Below are 23,585 nucleotides of genomic sequence, written 5' to 3'. Positions count from 1 at the left end.
GAAGCAGCCAGACGCTTGAGCACCGCGGCTGTGTTGTGTGTAACACGCTGTAGAGTCCCCGCCTCCCCGGTCGTGTGTGCACCAAACGTTCCACCCAAAAACGAAATTTCAGTTCAGATTAGGCCAAATTCTGCAATATTCCACGTTTTGCAGTTGATTCCATTTTTATTGGTTAATTCCGCGATTCCGTCCGCGATTCCGTGAACGCGGATTTCATATGGCTCTACCCATATGTAATGATGCTTAGCTCTACTCATTAATCTGTAGAGCTTAGGCCTGCCGCGATAAGCAATAAATCGATTAATTGCCGCGATAATTAAAATGAATGCAATGATTTTGACGGGCGCGATTAATTGCTATTTGCGCGTTTGTTTTAATGAGGCGGAACCAGTGCCCCTTGTCAGTCACTGTCCGTGTGGGGGGCCGCTGGCCTTACTACAGAGCACAGCACGGGAGCTCCGTGGGGCAGTAGCAACGCCACATATAGCTTAACTACATTTCTCAATGGTGTTGCTCCTTTTAACCAAGTAGCGTTATTTATAGTGTAACGTTAGCTATTTTTAGACCCAAGTAGTTACTCGCTACTGCCCGGAGAAACTGGACTGCTAAATAAAGATGAAAGATCGAGTGTTGATTCTCATTCAATGCTAACAACATTAGCTAAATAGCTAACAAACGAAATACAACGTATAGCATAGCTACAACACAGAATAACGTTAATACAATTACATGCATCATTGTTTACAATGAACGGGTGGGGCTAGTCAAAGGACTGGACACGGGGACAAGTTAAACATGAATTCATTTATTATAACGTAGTAGGTAGTTTCGAGTCGTGCTGCAGTGCCTACGCACCACAGCTATTCTATTATATACTGCTTTGACGCTTCCTCCTCATCGTTGATTGCCTGTAGTAGCTGCATCTAACGTTAGTAGCTAACGTTAAAACTAACCTAAAGTTAGTTGTTCACCAACAATCTCAATATTTGTTTTATCATTAGCTCAAAAACACAGAACCGGACGAGACAAGTTGGCCGCTCATAGGTGCCGCTAGGATAATCATATGAGGATAATAACAACAATACTTCCGGTCCGGTCGGTGGGCTTCAAAATAAAAGTCTAAAACACCGGAAAAGACGGAGCGGTGGGCTTCAAAATAAAAGTTTTGGGAAATAAATGTCTCAAAAAAAAATTCTCTAACCGGTCGCAATAATATCGCTTATCGCGATATTTTCGGGGGCAATTAATCGCCCAGCAAAATGTGTTATCGTGGCAGGCCTAGTAGAGCTATATGTCATAATGATGCTTAGCTCTACTCATTAATCTGTAGAGCTATATGTCATAATGATGCTTAGCTCTACTCATTAATCTGTAGAGCTATATGTCATAATGATGCTTAGCTCTACTCATTAATCTGTAGAGCTATATGTCATAATGATGCTTAGCTCTACTCATTAATCTGTAGAGCTATATGTCATAATGATGCTTAGCTCTACTCATTAATCTGTAGAGCTATATGTCATAATGATGCTTAGCTCTACTCATTAATCTGTAGAGCTATATATCATAATGATGCTTAGCTCTACTCATTAATCTGTAGAGCTATATGTCATAATGATGCTTAGCTCTACTCATTAATCTGTAGAGCTATATGTCATAATGATGCTTAGCTCTACTCATTAATCTGTAGAGCTATATATCATAATGATGCTTAGCTCTACTCATTAATCTGTAGAGCTATATATCATAATGATGCTTAGCTCTACTCATTAATCTGTAGAGCTATATATCATAATGATGCTTAGCTCTACTCATTAATCTGTAGAGCTATATATCATAATGATGCTTAGCTCTACTCATTAATCTGTAGAGCTATATGTCATAATGATGCTTAGCTCTACTCATTAATCTGTAGAGCTATATCATAATGATGTTTAGTAGGGATGCCCCGATCGATCGGCCAGCGATCGGTATCGGCCGATATTCAGTATAAATATGAGATTGGTGAATTCCGATAATGCTTTATTTTCGCAGATCGTGAAAACCGATCGAAAAACATGATCCAATTCTTAGCGGAGATCTCACTCGCTGACTTCTCTCTCAGACACACAGAGCTGCAGCGCACTGCTCCTCCTCCTCCCCTGCCCCTCCCTTACCCGTGTCAACAAATGCTCCGGCAATAGTCTGCTCTAGTGCAGTGGTTCCCAAAGTCGGGGTCGCGACCCAAAGGTGGGCCACTGAACTTAGAAGCAGGCCAGGACAGTGTTTCTAGTTGTATTCTAAAATGCTATTCTATTGTATTCTAAAATGTGACTATATGGTTTTATATTAACTTAATAAATAAACAAAAACGAAAAATCTACTTATTTCAACGAACATTTCAAACTAAATAACAGATTATGCACATAAAACACTGAAAACAACCGAAGCAACAATAGTATTTTAATGAGGCTATTATTATTATCATTATTATTTTGCAACAAGTTAGCCCTCTCATAAATAGCACATATAAATGAATAACTAACTTGAACTAACTTAATAGGATTGAAGTGATATTTGGCTTAAAAAATCGGTCGCCTGACAAAAAAAAAAAAAAAAAAAGCCAGACGATGTGCATTGGGCCGCGGCTCTCTGACGCCTTATTTTCTGGGCCCCGGCCTGAAAAGTTTGGGAACCCCTGCTCTAGTGCATGGACCTCTGTGAGCTAACGTTAGCTACCTAGCTATCGTTACTGTTTAAACAAAATTACCCAGTCAACTATTCACTTTTAGTTTAATACATGAGGCAGTGTCTAACGGTATCTAGCCGGCTAGCTACTGATAGCTCCTGATATCAACAAATGCTCCAGCAATAGTCTAGTAGTGCATAATACCTCCGTTGGCTCACTGTTCAAAACGAAATGTCCCATTAAACTAAATAGTTCACTGAGGCGTTGTCTTAACGTTATCTAGCCGGCTAGCAGTAGCTACAGATAGCTCAGGGCTGTACGCTAAGCTTTTTCACTAGGGGCACACTTGCCCCTAAATGAGAAATTTAGGGGCAAAGAATATTTTTTAGGGGCAAATTTTTAAATAACTATTTTACCATTATAGTAGGGCTGGGCGATATGGCCTCTAAATGATATTGCGATATTTTTTGGCCATATCACGATACACAATATATATCGCAATATTTTGACATTTCCTAAAGCACTTAAAATGCTTGATTTAACCCTTTGATGCATACAGTCACGCCAATATGATGATTATAATAAGTCCCTGCAACATATGTTTGCATTATTAAACCATGAAGATGCTTTAAAAAATAATTTAATGAAAATGTACTAAGAGTAGTCTACTGACACACTAATAAAAAAAATTATTTACATCTAAGACTATTTATATAAAAACTCTTGGGTGCCCTTTTTTTGCACAGTACTGTGTTTTCTATCCACTTTAGCCAAACACACACACACACACACATATATATATATATATATATACTACTGTGAGAAAATAATAATTACACACAACGGGATAATGGCTTATAGCAGACTTAATGATTTTAGAATATTTCAGATAATGAAATTAAATGTTTATCATCAACTATCCAGTTAGTATTTATACTGTCTGTAACGTTTGGCTACTTTAAATCATTGAATGTAGAGAGAGAGCGAGAGAGAGAGAGAGAGGGGGCGAGAACGCACAAGAGAGCCAGCCCCCCCCCCCCCCCCCCCCCCGGGTTTTGTTCTAGGTTCGCGTTTTGATCGTCTAAGCTGCCGTAGGTGATGACGTCACACTCGAATGTAAACAGGAAGAGTCTAAGGCTATGGTTAGACTAGTGTATTCCTGGCGGAGATGGAAAGTGGATGATATACAGAAACGAATAACTAATAAATATGAAGTTATGTTTAAACTTCTGTTGTCAAGCGTTGTCACTTGTCAATATAACCCACCCCCTTTCCTCACTTTTCCGCCGTCCCTGCTTCACTCGGGACCACCAGCTAACGTTAGCCCATTGCTCGTGTCAATTAAATTGCATGTTATTAAATGTCCGCGCTGGTCTGTCTAATGAAATTACAACCGCAACATTATGTCGCCTGTACAGCCCTGGTTGTAGGCTAATGTTAGTGTAGTGAAATGCGAATGAAGGGGTGAAATCACTATTCGCAAGCTTGCGAGTAGATATAATTTTTCATTCGCACCGGCCAAATTAGGGGGCAATTTGCGACGATCTCGTCGCAGCGTACAGGCCTGTAGCTCCTGATATCAATGTCTTATAACATTGATTCGATGCGTATTCGAGCCCCTGGCTTGCATCGCAGTGAGGGAGTAGGGTATATCTGCAGAGCCGCAGCCGCAGATATACCCTGCTGAGGGCATGCTGAATGTGATTTGACCAAAGCAGAGTATACACACAGACAGTGGAGATAGCGAGCATTTTGACTTGTTGCGTGGTGGCGATGTCTCGCAGATAATACAACTACAAGTATAATTATATAATATATATATTTTATAAAAAAAAATTAAAAAAAAGTATATATATATATTTTTTTATAAAACCAAAAACTATCGGTATCGGCCGATATGGCTCATAGACGATCGGTGATCGGTGGCAAAAAACGTGATCGGGGCATCCCTAATGTTTAGCTCTACTCATTAATCTGTAGAGCTATATCATAATGATGCTTAGCTCTACTCATTAATCTGTAGAGCTATATATCATAATGATGCTTAGCTCTACTCATTAATTTGACATGGACCACACACATTGACAGTGTTGTGAAGAAGGCACGACAACGCCTCTACTTCCTCAGGCGCCTAAGGAAGTTCCAAGTCAGTCAGAAGATCCTTAGGAACTTCTACTCATGTACAATAGAGAGCATCCTGACCGGCAACATCACCTCCTGGTTTGGGAATAGCACTGCACAAGACCGTAGCAGACTACAAAGAGTGACACGTTCAGCCGAACGCACAATTGGAGGGGGGCTTCCCACCCTCCAGAACATTTACAACAAGCGGTGCAAGGGGAAGGCTAAGAGAATTATTAAGGACTCGAGCCACCCGAACAACTGCCTCTTTGAACTGCTGCGGTCAGGCAAGCGATACCGGAGTCTTAAGGCGAGCACAGAAAGACTCAGAAGAAGCTTCTATCCCCAGGCCATCAGGCTGCTAAACGAACAATAAACACTATGCAACAACCATCAAATGCACACAGCACACACACCCACACGCACACACTCACTTAAACAAACAACACACTGCAGCACCCACTCTCCACACTTTAGATCACACAAACACACTTTATATTTATTGATAAAGGATTTGCACTACAACTCGTACACCTACTGTAAATTGTACCTAAATTGCACCTCATCCCATTTCTGCCTTGCACTATATAGTATTGTATATTAGTACACTGCACAGTATTGTATATTATATGGTAACTCAGTTACGTCTATTCTGCATCGAACATTGTACATATGTCTAAACTGAACACTGTGACCTCATTTCTTTTTTTACTTCTAATTTACATGCTATACTATGTTATTTTATTTCATACTTATCTTGTCTTGCACAGTCTCTGGAGCGTAACAGTAAGAAGCATTTTGTATAAAAGTATTCTGTACTTCTGTATGACAACTATTAAAGAAACTTGAAACTTGAACTTGAAACTAATCTGTAGAGCTATATATCATAATGATGCTTAGCTCTACTCATTAATGTGTAGAGCTATATATCATAATGATGCTTAGCTCTACTCATTAATCTGTAGAGCTATATGTCATAATGATGCTTAGCTCTACTCATTCATCTGTAGAGCTATATATCATAATGATGCTTAGCTCTACTCATTAATCTGTAGAGCTATATGTCATAATGATGCTTAGCTCTACTCATTAATCTGTAGAGCTATATGTCATAATGATGCTTAGCTCTACTCATTAATCTGTAGAGCTATATGTCATAATGATGCTTAGCTCTACTCATTCATCTGTAGAGCTATATGTAGGGATGCCCCGATCACGTTTTTTTGCCCCCGATATGATCACTGATCGTCTATGAGCCATATCTGCCGATACCGATCGTGTTTGGTTCTGTTATAGCAGCTGGCAGTATTATACTGTAGGTCTAAAATAGGCATTCTCAAAGTCCGGACTCCGGTTCAGATCCGGACCGAACCACAACTGGACTCTGAGCAAATTATACTTTAAAGTTTTCATATGCATCATCTGTATTATCTGTATTATCTGCGAGACATCGCCATTCCCCACAACGAGTAAAACGATGTGCAGTGTAGGGCTGGGCGATATAACGATAACGATAAATATCGCGATATATTTTAATAATCGATATCGAATATCGAAATAAAATAAAAATCGAAAAATCGTTTTTTTTTTTTTTTAATTTTAAAATTTTTTTTTACTTGCAAGAGGGCAGTTTTAAAACCAGAGACAGTGGACAGACTTGTCTTTCTTGCCTGCAACTTAAAGTAATGGCTTTGCTTGTCCAAATGACAATACTGACCAAATTCAGATTTATTTTTCTCTTGTCCATTTATTTTGTTTGCTTTCCAATTTAAAATAAATTTTGAAAACGTCTGTACACAGTAGGCTATGTGTGCTAGCAGAACTAGACTCCAGTCACGAGTCACAGTGCACATGTGCGGTGGTTTGTCCACCAAAAAAGCGCCAAAAGATCGAAAATAAACTAGCAGAGCCAGAACTGTTCAACTCCTCTGGAGCCACAGCCAGCAGAGAAGCCGGTTTACTTTACCTTTTAAACCAGCTGCAGCCTGAGAACTGGAGTGTGAGGGGATGTAACACTAAAGATGGCGGCAATGACAAAGAATTGCTGCAAAATAAACATACATCTGTTGTTAAAAAAAAAAAAAAAAAAAAAAAAAAAAAAATTATACTTATAACAATTCGATAATTATCGATATCGAGAAATAAAATAAAATTATCATATCGTTATCGCGATATGATTTTTTTCCATATCGCCCAGCCCTAGTGCAGTGACTAGGGATGCACGATAATTATCGGGCCGATATCAGCAATTATGACGTCATCCCGATAAACCCGATAACGTTATTAATAGCTCCGATAATATAATATATTTTTTGGTAAAAGAAAATGCTGTGTGGGTGAATTGGAATGAAGTGCGTTTGTTTTGACTGTAGGCTCATCCCGTTTTGCCAGTACTGTGGTACGACTGACGGCGTGTGGTTTAAGAACAGGGCGTTTTACACAAATCGAGCGCTCCCTTTCTTGGCTGTGACATAGGCACGTAAGTTTCTGAATCAGCGCGGACGTTAAAAACAAAGATGGCCGCGTCGGTACTCGGAATTTCAGAGGAAAAAGATCGCTTGCTATTTGTAATAAATGCAATGGAGAAGTTCCACAAGGAGGGAAAAGGGCAACAACTTGTAATACATCCAGCCTGACGGGTCACCTGCGGCATCACCACCGCTACGATGGTGTGTTTTATATTGTGTTAACTTAGAAGCCTACGACGACGCGAGGAGCTAAGCAAAGCTAGCCCCTTCCATGGCTGTGATGCAACCCTCGGTTGAACGTAGGGCTGGGCGATATAACGATAACGATAAATATCGCGATATATTTTAATAATCGATATCGAATATCGAAATAAATAAAAAAATCGAAAAATCGTTTTTTTTTTTTTACCTGCAACAGGGCAGTTTTAAAACCAGAGACAGTGGACAGACTTGTCTTTCTTGCCTGCAACTTAAAGTAATGGCTTTGCTTGTCCAAATGACAATACTGACCAAATTCAGATTTATTTTTCTCTTGTCCATTTATTTTGTTTGCTTTCTAATTTAAAATACATTTTGAAACCGTCTGTACACAGTAGGCTATGTGTGCTAGCAGAACTAGACTCCAGTCACGAGTCACAGTGCACATGTGCGGTGGTTTGTCCACCAAAAAAGCGCCAAAAGATCGAAAATAAACTAGCAGAGCCAGAACTGTTCAACTCCTCTGGAGCCACAGCCAGCAGAGAAGCCGGTTTACTTTAGCTTTTAAACCAGCTGCAGCCTGAGAACTGGAGTGTGAGGGGATGTAACACTAAAGATGGCGGCAATGACAAAGAATTGCTGCAAAATAAACATACATCTGTTGTTAAAAAGAAAGAAAAAAAAAAAAAAAAAAAAAAAAAAATTCCATATCGCCCAGCCCTAGTTGAACGCAGTCACTTATTGCTCCATAGTAGCCAGGTTAATTTGCACCACCAAGGACTGCTTAAAAGCTAGCGGCTTGAGCCCTTGGGTCATTTCTGTCAAACTTCTTTAATTTAGCAAACGACTCGTCAATAGCTGGCTTTGGATTCACAGCAGCTTCTAGCTTCTAGCTTCTAGCTTGTTGCAGGTGACTTGTTGTGGTGGTGATGTGTCCACTCAAAGCCTTTTTTTCAAGGCTCCGCTTTGAAAAAAGAAGAACAAAAAGCTTTGAGCGTCTTAGGTTGGATGTATTATAAGTTGTTGACGGATTGTGAATTTTCATTTGGAAAAATAAATATGGTCACTTTATCAGTCAATAGTACTGTTGTCTTGGCTTTTGTTTCTGTTGTCTGGTTAGGTCACATTTAAGTTGGTGTTAAGTTATTGTCCTGGGAAGTCTTTTTATGTATTATTATTGTATTGTGATATGTTTTGTTTCATGTTGAAAAAAATATATATATACATTAAGAAAAAAGATTATAATACAATAAATATCGGTTATCGATATCGGTTATCGGCCTGAGGAGCATAAAGTTATCGATGTCGGTATCGGTAGGGGTGGGAATCACCAGTTTCATCATGATACGATACGATATCGATTCTTTGGACAACGATACGATATTTGCCGATATCACAAAGTCTCTCACGATACAATACGATACGATTAGATTCAGGTGCCTGCGATCGATATGAGATGATATCATATGCCCATTTAACACAATCAGTAACATTTAGATCAACAAAAAAAAGGTAATGAAAATATCATTTGACATTTGTATTTTTGAGCTCTTCCAGACATTTAAAGGAAAATCAATCTATTGTTTTTAATACAAATAGACCTCCTGTTCACTGTAAAGTGCCACGTTTTTATATATTGAGCTTTAAACTTTAAGCTACATTTTTTGGAACTCAAAACTCACAACCTCCCTCTCCCAAACCGCTCCTACAACAATTTGTTGATGTTGCATGATCATGTATAGGCCTACATTTATTATGTATTATATTGTTTATGTTTAAATAACATTTAAACATCAAACTCCTCTGACCTCATCTGGTCTTTCCAAAGACTCGCGCACACACACACACACAGAAAGGGAGAATGCTATGCTGTAACATCTACACACACGGAGCTACTGCTGTTGTTCTTGGGCGGATATGAGACTCGCCACAGGATTTTCAAAATAAGAGTATCGATATGAATCGATCTTATTACATCGCATCGATCCGATTCGATTGTTGATAATTACATCGATGTATCGATCTGGATCGATGTATCGTCCCACCCCTAGGTATCGGTGTCAAAAAATCAATATCGTGCATCCCTAGCAGTGACATGCTTATTGCAGACTTCATAAGTAGCTACTATACAATAAATGAACAAAAACTAAAGAAAACCAAAAGATTTAAGCTAAGTATAAACTAAGCAACATACAAGAAGAGTGGATGAGCTCTGCTGCTTTAGTAGTAAACATCTACATTTACATTTTGTCATTTAGCTGACGCTTTTATCCAAAGCGACTTACAAGTTCTGTACGACAAGTCATCAGGAACTTGGAAGGGTACAACTCTAACTAACATCGTCATCAGACCATCATGTTGTTAAACCAAACATCTAACTAACATCGTCATCAGACCATCATGTTGTTAAACCAAACATCTAACTAACATCATCAGAATCAGACCATCATGTTGTTAAACCAAACATCTAACTAACATCGTCATCAGACCATCATGTTGTTAAACCAAACATCTAACTGACATCGTCAGACCATCATGTTGTTAAACCAAACATCTAACTAACATCGTCATCAGACCATCATGTTGTTAAACCATCATGTTTTAACACTTTCACTGCCACTCACGAGAATACTCGGGTTTATTTATAGGTGGTTGAAAGCCACTCACGAGATTTCCCGGATATTTTTTTTTTAGCAATCTGAAATCATATTGCATCACCCGAGCCTACCCGAGTATACCCGAGCGGCACCGGCGATCACTGTGGAAAAAAGCGCCCCCTGTCGTCTCCCAGATGACATAAGGGATTTTGGAATGGACTCAATGAAAATGGATGGGGAAAGAAATCCGGTACTCCACATTTTCCAGTCCACTGATGCAGCCGGAGTCCCAGCGTTCATTCAGAGGGCTCTGATCCCCGCGGATTCATGTCCTGCACTGTACACACGTTGGATCAATACACTTATCGATTTTTTCGAATGGTGATCAGGAATTGGAATATACCAGTTGGATACCATCTGATGTCAGGTAAGGAATCTATGTTATCAGTGTTAGGATAATCAGACTAATTTTGATGAAGATATAGGCTGTTTTGTGAAATGTCCTCTTTCGGTTTCTATGTAAAAGTCGAAGAGGAAATGAAAACGGCGATTATCCGTGCGCGGTCCGAATGTGCTTGCGTGCACGTATAATATTGATCATCTAGCGTTTATTTGAAAACGATTCATAAATAGGCCGACAAATAACAACGTTATGGAATATTACAGTAAAAGACGATTTTCACATAATGGTCCAGAATGAACTGTTTTTTATTCCAAAACGAGTGCTTTTCTAAATGCTCTGAAACGGAAATGAAATGATAAAAAACCAATCTGCCTTGACAGCACTGACTGGAAAAGCGGTCTTTGATAAGCGACGGGCAGATTAGACACATAATTTAAAACATAGATTAGGCGATATTAAAGTTAACATTGGAGCGGACCGTGGCATTCAGGGGGTAAAAAGGAAAACACAGCGTGGCAGTGAAAGTGTTAAACCATCAGACCATGTTGTTAAACCATCAGACTATCATGTTGTTAAACCATCAGACCATCATGTTGTTAAACCATCATGTTATTAAACCATCAGACCATCATGTTGTTAAACCATCATGTTATTAAACCATCAGACCAGCATGTTGTTAAACCATCATGTTATTAAACCATCAGACCAGCATGTTGTTAAACAATCATGTTGTATTTTTATTTTCATGGATATTTGTATTTATTTTTTTGTATCCACTTTTTCTCCTTATTTTCTATTTTTCTCCCATCCCAATTTCGTGTATCCAATTCTCCCCTCCCCCGTCTTGAACGTTGCTCGACTATGCCCCTCACTGGTCGGTTGTAGGGAGGATAGAAGCCTTGCATCACGTGTCCCCTCCAGTACATGAGGAGGCAGCCTGTCGCATCTTTTCGCCTGCCAGCGCGGACTCTCATTGGCGAGGTGCAACGTGTGGGAGGCTCACACTACCCCCGCCATTTTCCTGTCTCTGCTGTGCAGGCGTCCCCCAACCGACCTGTAGGAGTCGCTGTCCACAACGTCCAGATTACCACCCATCAACTTCCACCCGCCGACTCTGCCAATTGAGCCAGTACGACGGCCGGCCCAAGCCGAAGGCAATGCTGAGACTGGGATTCGATACCGGAGTCTCTTGCATTGGTGACGAGCGCAATGTCCGCTACGCCACCCAGCCGCACTCATGGATATTTGTATGAAACTGATCCATTTATTGGATCGAAGATACTTTTTAATGCCTTTATTTAGGCTATTTTATCAAGTTATCAACTATAATCAGGGAGCAAAATTAACTTTTTGACTCAACGGCCAGTGGCGGGTAGATGGGAAGAGTCTACCCGCCAAGCATATTTCTTACCTGCCAACATTTTTTTGATTAAAAAAAAATATATATATATTTTATATAAAAATTTTTTTTTTAAATAAAATATATATTATATAATCATACTTGTAGTTGTATTATCTGCGAGACATCGCCACCACGCAATAAGTCAAAATGCTTGCTATCTGCAAACAGCTCCACTGTCTGTGTGTATACTTGAGTAGCCTCCAGCTCCAGCAAGGATTCTCCGGCCCTGCAGCTAGACCCTATATTCAGCTAGACCCTACATTCAGCATGCAAGGATTCTCCGGCGATGCAGCTGGACCTATTTATAACGTTACCGTTCTTTTGTCAAATCACATTCAACATGCCCTCAGCTAGAATACGCATTCAATCAATGTTATAAGACATTGATATCAGGAGCTATCTGTAGCTACTGCTAGCCCGGTAGATAACGTTAAGACAATTTAGTTTACTGGGACAGATGGATCAACGTGAGCTAGCTAAGCTAGCTAACGAGGGACCGGAGGTATTATGCACTCGAGTAGACTATTGCTGGAGCATTTGTTGATATCAGCAGCTATCAGTAGCTAGCCAGCTAGATACCGTTAGACAATGCCTCGTCATGTATTAAACTAAAAGTGAATAGTTGACTGGGTCATTGTTTAAACAGTAACGTTAGCTCTTGGAGGTCCGATATAGACTAGAGCAGATGGAAGTAAACAAGCCAAATGATAGCTTCCGATTGGTCATTTGCTTTTTTTCTCATGAAACCAGTTACGTCACTCTACTGTGATTGGACCGTTGACTTGAGTGCGATGTGGGACTTGTAGTTTTTTAAAGACGAGCGGCTATAATCTGTACTCGCACAAGAGTATCGTTATGAAGTTATGAACTACACGTCTACACGTCACACGGCGGGCAGCCCTCTAAGTGTCATGCGCCAAAGGTAAAAACAGCCCGCCCCTGGCGGGCGGCGGGCTTTAGTTTCGGTCCCCGACTATAATACATATGTGGAACTATGTAAACCCAGCTAACTATAGCCTTGCACGTGCCTCCCCGGGTCTATGGAGCCTCATCATGGTGTGGTTTTGGAATAGTGCCCTGTGTCCAAAATCAAAACACCATGTCCAAAGCCATGGCACCAGGTGGGGGAACACTGTACAACTGTAAGCAAAACTGTACATTGGAATATTGACAACCATACTTGGTCATTTACTGTACATTGGAGGGGGTTGGGTTTGGACATTTACAGGGGCCAGTTTCGAATTGCAGCCTCCCGTAGGTGCTCTTTGAGAGTGGTTTTGAAAGTGGGTAGGGATTCACATTCCTTTACAGCTGTGGGTAGGGTGTTCCACATTGATGTGGCATAATTGCGAAACATGTTTTGTCCCTTGTTTGAGCCGAATCTGGGTTTGACATGATTTGTGGAGCTCCCTCTGGTGTTGTGGTTGTGGTATTCACTGACCTTTGGGAAGTATTTTGACATGTACATGGGTACCTGAGTGGTGTAGTGTATCTTGTAGACCAGGCCCATTGCAAGTTGCTGTACTCTGTCATCTACTCTAAGCCATCCTAGGTTGTCAAAGTGGGCAGGGGTGAGGTGGGTTCTAGGAGTAAGGTCAAGCAGTAGTCTGACCAGTTTGTTTTGAGATGTTTGTAATTTTGTTTTTAGCGCCTTTGAGGTGCTTTGGTACCATGAGGTGCAAGCATAGTCGTAGTACCCTTGAATGAGTGCTCCTGCCAAAGTCTTCAAGGTATTCTTGTTTACCAGAGAGGAGATCCGGTACAAGAATCAAGTCCGTTGGTTGACTTTTTTTATTACATTGGATGCCATTTTGTCACAGGAAAGATTAGCCTCTAGGATGGAACCTAGGTAGGTAATTTCATCTTTCCTTGTGACAATATTGTCACCCACTGTAACTGAGAAGCTGTCGGTCTTGCTGAGTTTGTTATTTGAACCGAAGAGACTGGACTCTGTTTTGCCCATGTGTAATGATAAGTTTGTGGATAGATTATGGTGGATATGTCCATTGGTAGCTAGCTGACTATATCATATATCTATATATATATATTGACATATATCCTGATGGTTTGGTTGAGCAGCCACATGCTAAGTGTTAGCTACCAAGTTAGCAGCTCAGGCTAACAACATTCTAACAGAGTGACTTTAGCTTCGAGCTGATGTTCCAACTCTGTCCAGCAGCTCGAAGCTACAGTCAGTCTCAGTCACAATGTTGTTAGCCTGAGCTGGGCTAGCCGGCAGCTAACACTTAGCTAACACTTAGCTAACTTACAGCAGCTAAACTAGAACTGTGACACGGTGCACGTTACAGAGGCTACTGTCTCCACGCGACTAGAACTAGTGATTAATCATCCAAAAAGAGTGAAAACTCACCAAACGTCTCACTAGAGTGAACGAGCATCTGGTGACGGCGGCCATCTTGACTTTAGTGCCTGACGTGCACACACCCCTTTCAGCAGCCAATCACAGCCCCTCTGTCTCTTCTTCTCCTCCACCTTCTGCTGCAGAACAGGTACTGCCGCCCTCTAGAGGTCCACATGTACACTGCACCCCTCATCTCCATCTCCCCATCTGTTATACTGTAACATAAATATGTTATGATATATATTAGGGCTGTCAAAGTTAATGCTTTAACTTTGGAGATTAATTGAAATGATTTAAAGCATTAAAATAAATGTATCTAGATTAATCTATGGAGTGAAACATCTTCAATCTTAGCGCCGCGGATATAAGAAAGAGGTCTAGCTGAGTCAATGTGATGGTTTTGTTGAACATTTGTATTTCACAGGAGAGAAACTGTATTCAAAGAAAGCTATTAAAATAGTCTTTCAATCTAAATAGACTTTCTTTGTGTTGATTTTACATTAATTCCATGATTTTACTCAAGTAAATATCTGTTACAAGCTTCGGTCTTAAGTAGAAAAATGCTATTTTTAATCTAGATTAATTACAGAAAATTGTGAGATTAATTAGTTAATAAAAAATTTTTAATCTATTGACAGCACTACTATGATATATATATCATATCTATAGTTTGAACGAATTAAAGTTTTCTCTAGATTAACAAAATTATTATGGCACACTATTACTAAAATACTTATGTATTATGTATTAACAAATTCACAATTAATTATGAAATCAATGTATACATAAATTGATTTATTACAGTATGCTACATAAAGCTCCATAGTGTTGGTTATGAGCTGAAAATGAACCCATAATGGTGTAGTTTTTGTTAGGGCTGTGAACATAAAGCTAGAACCAGAGAGCTGTGAACAGGCTAATATTAAAACACATTAGTTTATGCAGTATGGACACATAGGCTAATATTAAAACACATTAGTTTATGCAGTATGGACACATAGGCTCATATTAAAACACATTCGTTTATGCAGTATGCACTGAAAAAAAAAGTTTGTTGGATTTACTTGATTTTAATGTGTACATTGGTTCCACATGATCAGAATATGTCCAACTGACGTACTTTTCCTCGTTCTCCTCACTTACTTATTGCTTGTGAACCCAACATATTTCATTCACATTAAGATTACTTAAAATAAACATGTTGATTCAACATATTTGTCGTTACAGTAAACACAATTTAATTGTGTAATGTTAACGTACTTTAATGATGTTCAGGGTACTTGATTTTCAACACTAACTCCAACTTGATTTCTTAATGTAAATCTAACTTGATTTGTTCAAGTTAACACAACTTGATTTCTTAATGTAAATCTAACTTGATTTGTTCAAGTGCACAAAATCTTACATGTTTTTGCATTGACAAAAAAGGCAAAGAGTCAAGTTCTGTACCAAAAATGTTAAACATTTTATTGAACAGGTAAACAACAGCAGTGGATAGTAGTCAATATATAATAATAGATAGTCAATATATAATAATAGATAGTCAATGTTTCTAAAACTGTTCGGGACCTTAAATGGATGGCAGTTGTATGTTTTGTTTTAATTCTCTTTTAATTTAGTTGTTTAAGAACTCCTGGTACGTTAGTGTGATAGAAATGTGTGTATTTTGCGTGGATGTGTCTTGGTGTGATCAAAATGTGTGTGTATGTTGTGTGTATGTGTCTTGGTGCGTTTGAAGCTCCGCAATGTAGTTTTGGGAACAAAAACATGACCTGTAGAATAATGTTTCAGTGGTTCTCTATAAAGTGCATATGCTCACTGTAGATTTAAAAGGCAAATACAAAATACTGGGAACTGTTACCACAAACAAATGAAAATAAGGAAAAAAACTACTGTTGATACACATCTGGTGTCCTTGTATTTAAAGATATATCCATTAATTATGAATTGATAGCACTAGTACATTTCCATAATGTTTTGAATTGTTAGTGCAGTAGATCTTTTTATTATAGATCAGAGCTTTAATAATATAACTAATGGGCTTGATTTGTCACTCTGTGCTCAGTGATCAGACTATATATGCATCACTGTGCCTCACTGCATCACTGAGCACAGAGTGACGGTTACCATCTTCCTGGACTTTTACTTTTAAAACAACATTGTCAATATTACACTTACAATACACTTAATGTAGATCTCTATTTGTTACTGTATTTATATTAGCATGTACATACATTACATCGGAAATGTGAATCCCGGACCATATTTTATTTTATTCTTTATTCTTAGGCAATTTTTTGTTCTTATTTGTGATTTGTCTTGTCTACCTAAATGTTTACTGTGAGCAATTTGTAGTGCCAAATTTCCCTCGGGATGATTAAAGTATTTCTATTCTATTCTATTTATGTTACAGGGTTAGGTGCTGGGGATGTGGAGATGTAAGGGGTGCACAGAAACTGTATCAAGTAGGTTCAAGCTTTTGCATCACTACAGGTTAAGGCATCCACGATTTGGAAGGCAGGACTTGATGAAGGCAGCGTGACCTCCCACACGTTACGCTTCACCCATGAGAGTCCTCGCTGCCAGGTGAGAAGAGAGCCGCTGGCTGGCTCCACACGTGTCGGAGGAAGCGTGTGGTGGACTTCAGGGTTCCCTTGTACCGACCAGTAGGGGGAACATGCACACAACAACCAGGTAGGGGAGGGGGGGGAATTGGCATAACGACTAAATTGGGATGGGGAGAAAAGCATAGAAAATCAGGCGGAGAAAAAGATTTAAAAAAAGCTAATATATTGTAGTCTGCCCCTTGATGCGTGTGGTGGCGTGTGACGTACTGCTCCCTGCTGGCTGACCCCCCCAGCAGTGACCCCTCCGTGACCCCTCAGTGACCCCTCAGTGACCTCTCAGTGACCCCTCAGTGACCCCTCAGTCGGCAGGCGCACAGAGAGCTAAGAGCACTGGTCTCAGACACACCTTCCTGTACTAGTGGCTGCTGACCTCTGGAACCCTAACTTACTGACCAGTGAGGATGCTGACCTCTGAACCCTAACTTACTGACCAGTAAGGATGCTGACCTCTGGAACCCTAACTTACTGACCAGTGAGGATGCTGACCTCTGAACCCTAACTTACTGACCAGTGAGGATGCTGACCTCTGAACCCTAACTTACTGACCAGTGAGGATGCTGACCTCTGAACCCTAACTTACTGACCAGTGAGGATGCTGACCTCTGAACCCTAACTTACTGACCAGTGAGGATGCTGACCTCTGAACCCTAACTTACTGACCAGTGAGGATGCTGACCTCTGGAACCCTAACTTACTGACCAGTGAGGATGCTGACCTCTGAACCCTAACTTACTGACCAGTGATGATGCTGACCTCTGAACCCTAACTTACTGACCAGTGAGGATGCTGACCTCTGAACCCTAACTTACTGACCAGTGAGGATGCTGACCTCTGAACCCTAACTTACTGACCAGTGAGGATGCTGACCTCTGGAACCCTAACTTACTGACCAGTGAGGATGCTGACCTCTGGAACCCTAACTTACTGACCAGTGAGGATGCTGACCTCTGGAACCCTAACTTACTGACCAGTGAGGATGCTGACCTCTGGAACCCTAACTTACTGACCAGTGAGGATGCTGACCTCTGAACCCTAACTTACTGACCAGTGAGGATGCTGACCTCTGGAACCCTAACTTACTGACCAGTGAGGATGCTGACCTCTGGAACCCTAACTTACTGACCAGTGAGGATGCTGACCTCTGGAACCCTAACTTACTGACCAGTGAGGATGCTGACCTCTGGAACCCTAACTTACTGACCAGTGAGGATGCTGACCTCTGGAACCCTAACTTACTGACCAGTGAGGATGCTGACCTCTGAACCCTAACTTACTGACCAGTGAGGATGCTGACCTCTGGAACCCTAACTTACTGACCAGTGAGGATGCTGACCTCTGAACCCTAACTTACTGACCAGTGAGGATGCTGACCTCTGAACCCTAACTTACTGACCAGTGAGGATGCTGACCTCTGGAACCCTAACTTACTGACCAGTGAGGATGCTGACCTCTGAACCCTAACTTACTGACCAGTGAGGATGCTGACCTCTGAACCCTAACTTACTGACCAGTGAGGATGCTGACCTCTGAACCCTAACTTACTGACCAGTGAGGATGCTGACCTCTGAACCCTAACTTACTGACCAGTGAGGATGCTGACCTCTGAACCCTAACTTACTGACCAGTGAGGATGCTGACCTCTGAACCCTAACTTACTGACCAGTGAGGATGCTGACCTCTGAACCCTAACTTACTGACCAGTGAGGATGCTGACCTCTGGAACCCTAACTTACTGACCAGTGAGGATGCTGACCTCTGAACCCTAACTTACTGACCAGTGAGGATGCTGACCTCTGAACCCTAACTTACTGACCAGTGAGGATGCTGACCTCTGAACCCTAACTTACTGACCAGTGAGGATGCTGACCTCTGAACCCTAACTTACTGACCAGTGAGGATGCTGACCTCTGAACCCTAACTTACTGACCAGTGAGGATGCTGACCTCTGGAACCCTAACTTACTGACCAGTGAGGATGCTGACCTCTGAACCCTAACTTACTGACCAGTGAGGATGCTGACCTCTGGAACCCTAACTTACTGACCAGTGAGGATGCTGACCTCTGAACCCTAACTTACTGACCAGTGAGGATGCTGACCTCTGAACCCTAACTTACTGACCAGTGATGATGCTGACCTCTGGAACCCTAACTTACTGACCAGTGAGGATGCTGACCTCTGGAACCCTAACTTACTGACCAGTGAGGATGCTGACCTCTGAACCCTAACTTACTGACCAGTGAGGATGCTGACCTCTGGAACCCTAACTTACTGACCAGTGAGGATGCTGACCTCTGGAACCCTAACTTACTGACCAGTGAGGATGCTGACCTCTGGAACCCTAACTTACTGACCAGTGAGGATGCTGACCTCTGGAACCCTAACTTACTGACCAGTGAGGATGCTGACCTCTGACCCCTAACTTACTGACCAGTGATGATGCTGACCTCTGAACCCTAACTTACTGACCAGTGAGGATGCTGACCTCTGAACCCTAACTTACTGACCAGTGAGGATGCTGACCTCTGGAACCCTAACTTACTGACCAGTGAGGATGCTGACCTCTGGAACCCTAACTTACTGACCAGTGAGGATGCTGACCTCTGAACCCTAACTTACTGACCAGTGAGGATGCTGACCTCTGGAACCCTAACTTACTGACCAGTGAGGATGCTGACCTCTGAACCCTAACTTACTGACCAGTGAGGATGCTGACCTCTGAACCCTAACTTACTGACCAGTGAGGATGCTGACCTCTGGAACCCTAACTTACTGACCAGTGAGGATGCTGACCTCTGGAACCCTAACTTACTGACCAGTGAGGATGCTGACCTCTGAACCCTAACTTACTGACCAGTGAGGATGCTGACCTCTGGAACCCTAACTTACTGACCAGTGAGGATGCTGACCTCTGGAACCCTAACTTACTGACCAGTGAGGATGCTGACCTCTGAACCCTAACTTACTGACCAGTGAGGATGCTGACCTCTGAACCCTAACTTACTGACCAGTGAGGATGCTGACCTCTGAACCCTAACTTACTGACCAGTGATGATGCTGACCTCTGGAACCCTAACTTACTGACCAGTGAGGATGCTGACCTCTGAACCCTAACTTACTGACCAGTGAGGATGCTGACCTCTGAACCCTAACTTACTGACCAGTGAGGATGCTGACCTCTGAACCCTAACTTACTGACCAGTGAGGATGCTGACCTCTGAACCCTAACTTACTGACCAGTGAGGATGCTGACCTCTGGAACCCTAACTTACTGACCAGTGAGGATGCTGACCTCTGGAACCCTAACTTACTGACCAGTGAGGATGCTGACCTCTGAACCCTAACTTACTGACCAGTGAGGATGCTGACCTCTGGAACCCTAACTTACTGACCAGTGAGGATGCTGACCTCTGAACCCTAACTTACTGACCAGTGAGGATGCTGACCTCTGGAACCCTAACTTACTGACCAGTGAGGATGCTGACCTCTTGAACCCTAACTTACTGACCAGTGAGGATGCTGACCTCTGGAACCCTAACTTACTGACCAGTGAGGATGCTGACCTCTGAACCCTAACTTACTGACCAGTGAGGATGCTGACCTCTGGAACCCTAACTTACTGACCAGTGAGGATGCTGACCTCTGGAACCCTAACTTACTGACCAGTGAGGATGCTGACCTCTGGAACCCTAACTTACTGACCAGTGAGGATGCTGACCTCTGGAACCCTAACTTACTGACCAGTGAGGATGCTGACCTCTGAACCCTAACTTACTGACCAGTGAGGATGCTGACCTCTGGAACCCTAACTTACTGACCAGTGAGGATGCTGACCTCTGGAACCCTAACTTACTGACCAGTGAGGATGCTGACCTCTGGAACCCTAACTTACTGACCAGTGAGGATGCTGACCTCTGGAACCCTAACTTACTGACCAGTGAGGATGCTGACCTCTGGAACCCTAACTTACTGACCAGTGAGGATGCTGACCTCTGGAACCCTAACTTACTGACCAGTGAGGATGCTGACCTCTGAACCCTAACTTACTGACCAGTGAGGATGCTGACCTCTGGAACCCTAACTTACTGACCAGTGAGGATGCTGACCTCTGAACCCTAACTTACTGACCAGTGAGGATGCTGACCTCTGGAACCCTAACTTACTGACCAGTGAGGATGCTGACCTCTGGAACCCTAACTTACTGACCAGTGAGGATGCTGACCTCTGGAACCCTAACTTACTGACCAGTGAGGATGCTGACCTCTGAACCCTAACTTACTGACCAGTGAGGATGCTGACCTCTGGAACCCTAACTTACTGACCAGTGAGGATGCTGACCTCTGGAACCCTAACTTACTGACCAGTGAGGATGCTGACCTCTGGAACCCTAACTTACTGACCAGTGAGGATGCTGACCTCTGGAACCCTAACTTACTGACCAGTGAGGATGCTGACCTCTGAACCCTAACTTACTGACCAGTGAGGATGCTGACCTCTGGAACCCTAACTTACTGACCAGTGAGGATGCTGACCTCTGGAACCCTAACTTACTGACCAGTGAGGATGCTGACCTCTGGAACCCTAACTTACTGACCAGTGAGGATGCTGACCTCTGGAACCCTAACTTACTGACCAGTGAGGATGCTGACCTCTGAACCCTAACTTACTGACCAGTGATGATGCTGACCTCTGGAACCCTAACTTACTGACCAGTGAGGATGCTGACCTCTGGAACCCTAACTTACTGACCAGTGAGGATGCTGACCTCTGGAACCCTAACTTACTGATCAGTGAGGATGCTGACCTCTGAACCCTAACTTACTGACCAGTGAGGATGCTGACCTCTGAACCCTAACTTACTGACCAGTGAGGATGCTGACCTCTGGAACCCTAACTTACTGACCAGTGAGGATGCTGACCTCTGAACCCTAACTTACTGACCAGTGATGATGCTGACCTCTGGAACCCTAACTTACTGACCAGTGAGGATGCTGACCTCTGGAACCCTAACTTACTGACCAGTGAGGATGCTGACCTCTGAACCCTAACTTACTGACCAGTGAGGATGCTGACCTCTGAACCCTAACTTACTGACCAGTGAGGATGCTGACCTCTGGAACCCTAACTTACTGACCAGTGAGGATGCTGACCTCTGGAACCCTAACTTACTGACCAGTGAGGATGCTGACCTCTGAACTCTAACTTACTGACCAGTGAGGATGCTGTTCCTCACACTAGCTCCCGGTTAACCGTCAGTAGTGTGATAGTAAAGGGTTAACCTTCTGCAGTGTGGCAGTGAAAGGGTTAATGGGGTGAAGCTCCCGTGTGTTGAAGCTGAATGAAGCCACTGAAACTTCCTCCACAGTGCAGCTTCAGTCAAGAGGAGCGCGACCCCATTGACTCTACATTGAGCTCGACCCCATTGACTCTACATTGAGCTCGACCCCATTGACTCTACATTGAGCTCGACCCCATTGCCCGCCTGATCTCAAACCTACCGAAGTCGGCCCATGTCACCCCACTTCTTAGGGACCTGCACTGGCTCCCCATTGCTGCACGAATCCGCTTCAAGGCCCTCGACCTAGCATACCGTGCGGCAAAGGGAACCGCTCCCGCCTACCTCCGGTCAATGGTCTCTAACTACACACCCTCAAGACCCCTACGCTCTGCATCTTCTGGCCGCCTCAGACCTACTCCTATCCGAGCTCCGGGAGGGTCATCAAAGAGAAGCCGCCTATTCTCAGTCCTTGCCCCACAATGGTGGAATGAACTACCCACCCCAGTTAGGACAGCCGAATCACGTCCAATCTTTCGCCGTCGACTAAAGACGCACTTCTTCAACCATTATCTGAATTTAAAAAAAAAAACAATAAAAAAAAAAAATCTAACCCTAACTAACCTTACTGTCATGCACTTGTCCTAATAAACTAACCTACACTGTAACACTCAACACTTTGATGAACATTGTTGCTCAGCTGATAGAGTCGTGCCCTTCCTGATGGCTTGCCGTACAGAACATGTAAGTCGCTTTGGATAAAAGCGTCAGCTAAATGACTAAATGTAAATGTAAATGTACATTGAGCTCGACCCCATTGACTCTACATTGGTTTGTGTCTAACTATTCAGAGCATCATTGAGGAACATCTGGGAGCTGAGCCTCTACTGAACATCTGGGCACTGAGCCTCTACTGAACATCTGGGCGCTGAGCCTCTACTGAACATCTGGGCGCTGAGCCTCTACTGAACATCTGGGCGCTGAGCCTCTACTGAACATCTGGGCGCTGAGCCTCGACTGAACATCTGGGCGCTGAGCCTCGACTGAACATCTGGGCGCTGAGCCTCGACTGAACATCTGGGCGCTGAGCCTCGACTGAACATCTGGGTGCTGAGCCTCGACTGAACATCTGGGTGCTGAGCCTCTACTGAACATCTGGGAGCTGAGCCTCTACTGAACATCTGGGAGCTGAGCCTCTACTGAACATCTGGGTGCTGAGCCTCTACTGAACATCTGGGAGCTGAGCCTCTACTGAACATCTGGGAGCTGAGCCTCTACTGAACATCTGGGAGCTGCGCCTCGACTGAACATCTGGGCGCTGCGCCTCTACTGAACATCTGGGCGCTGAGCCTCTACTGAACATCTGGGCGCTGAGCCTCTACTGAACATCTGGGCGCTGAGCCTCTACTGAACATCTGGGCGCTGAGCCTCTACTGAACATCTGGGCGCTGAGCCTCGACTGAACA

General features: G+C 42.7%; 1 protein-coding gene across 1 annotated transcript in view; it reads right to left on the bottom strand.

Moving 5' to 3' along the window:
- dbt (dihydrolipoamide branched chain transacylase E2) overlaps positions 1 to 14,273 on the bottom strand; it is a gene marked incomplete at its 5' end in the record, with an annotated part of 124,948 nt that extends 110,675 nt beyond the window's left edge. Inside the window, one exon of the mRNA XM_084308076.1 lies at positions 14,229 to 14,273. Within this exon, the coding sequence (XP_084164202.1) occupies positions 14,229 to 14,273 (45 nt within the window). The remainder of the gene's footprint in view (positions 1 to 14,228) is intronic.
- Between the last annotated feature and the right edge of the window lie 9,312 nt (positions 14,274 to 23,585).

Source organism: Notolepis coatsorum (genome assembly GCF_963971535.1).
Source record: "Notolepis coatsorum genome assembly, chromosome: 2".
NCBI lineage: Eukaryota > Metazoa > Chordata > Actinopteri > Aulopiformes > Paralepididae > Notolepis > Notolepis coatsorum.
Note: the sequence above shows the minus strand (reverse complement) of the source record. Positions and strands in the feature narration are given on the sequence as shown.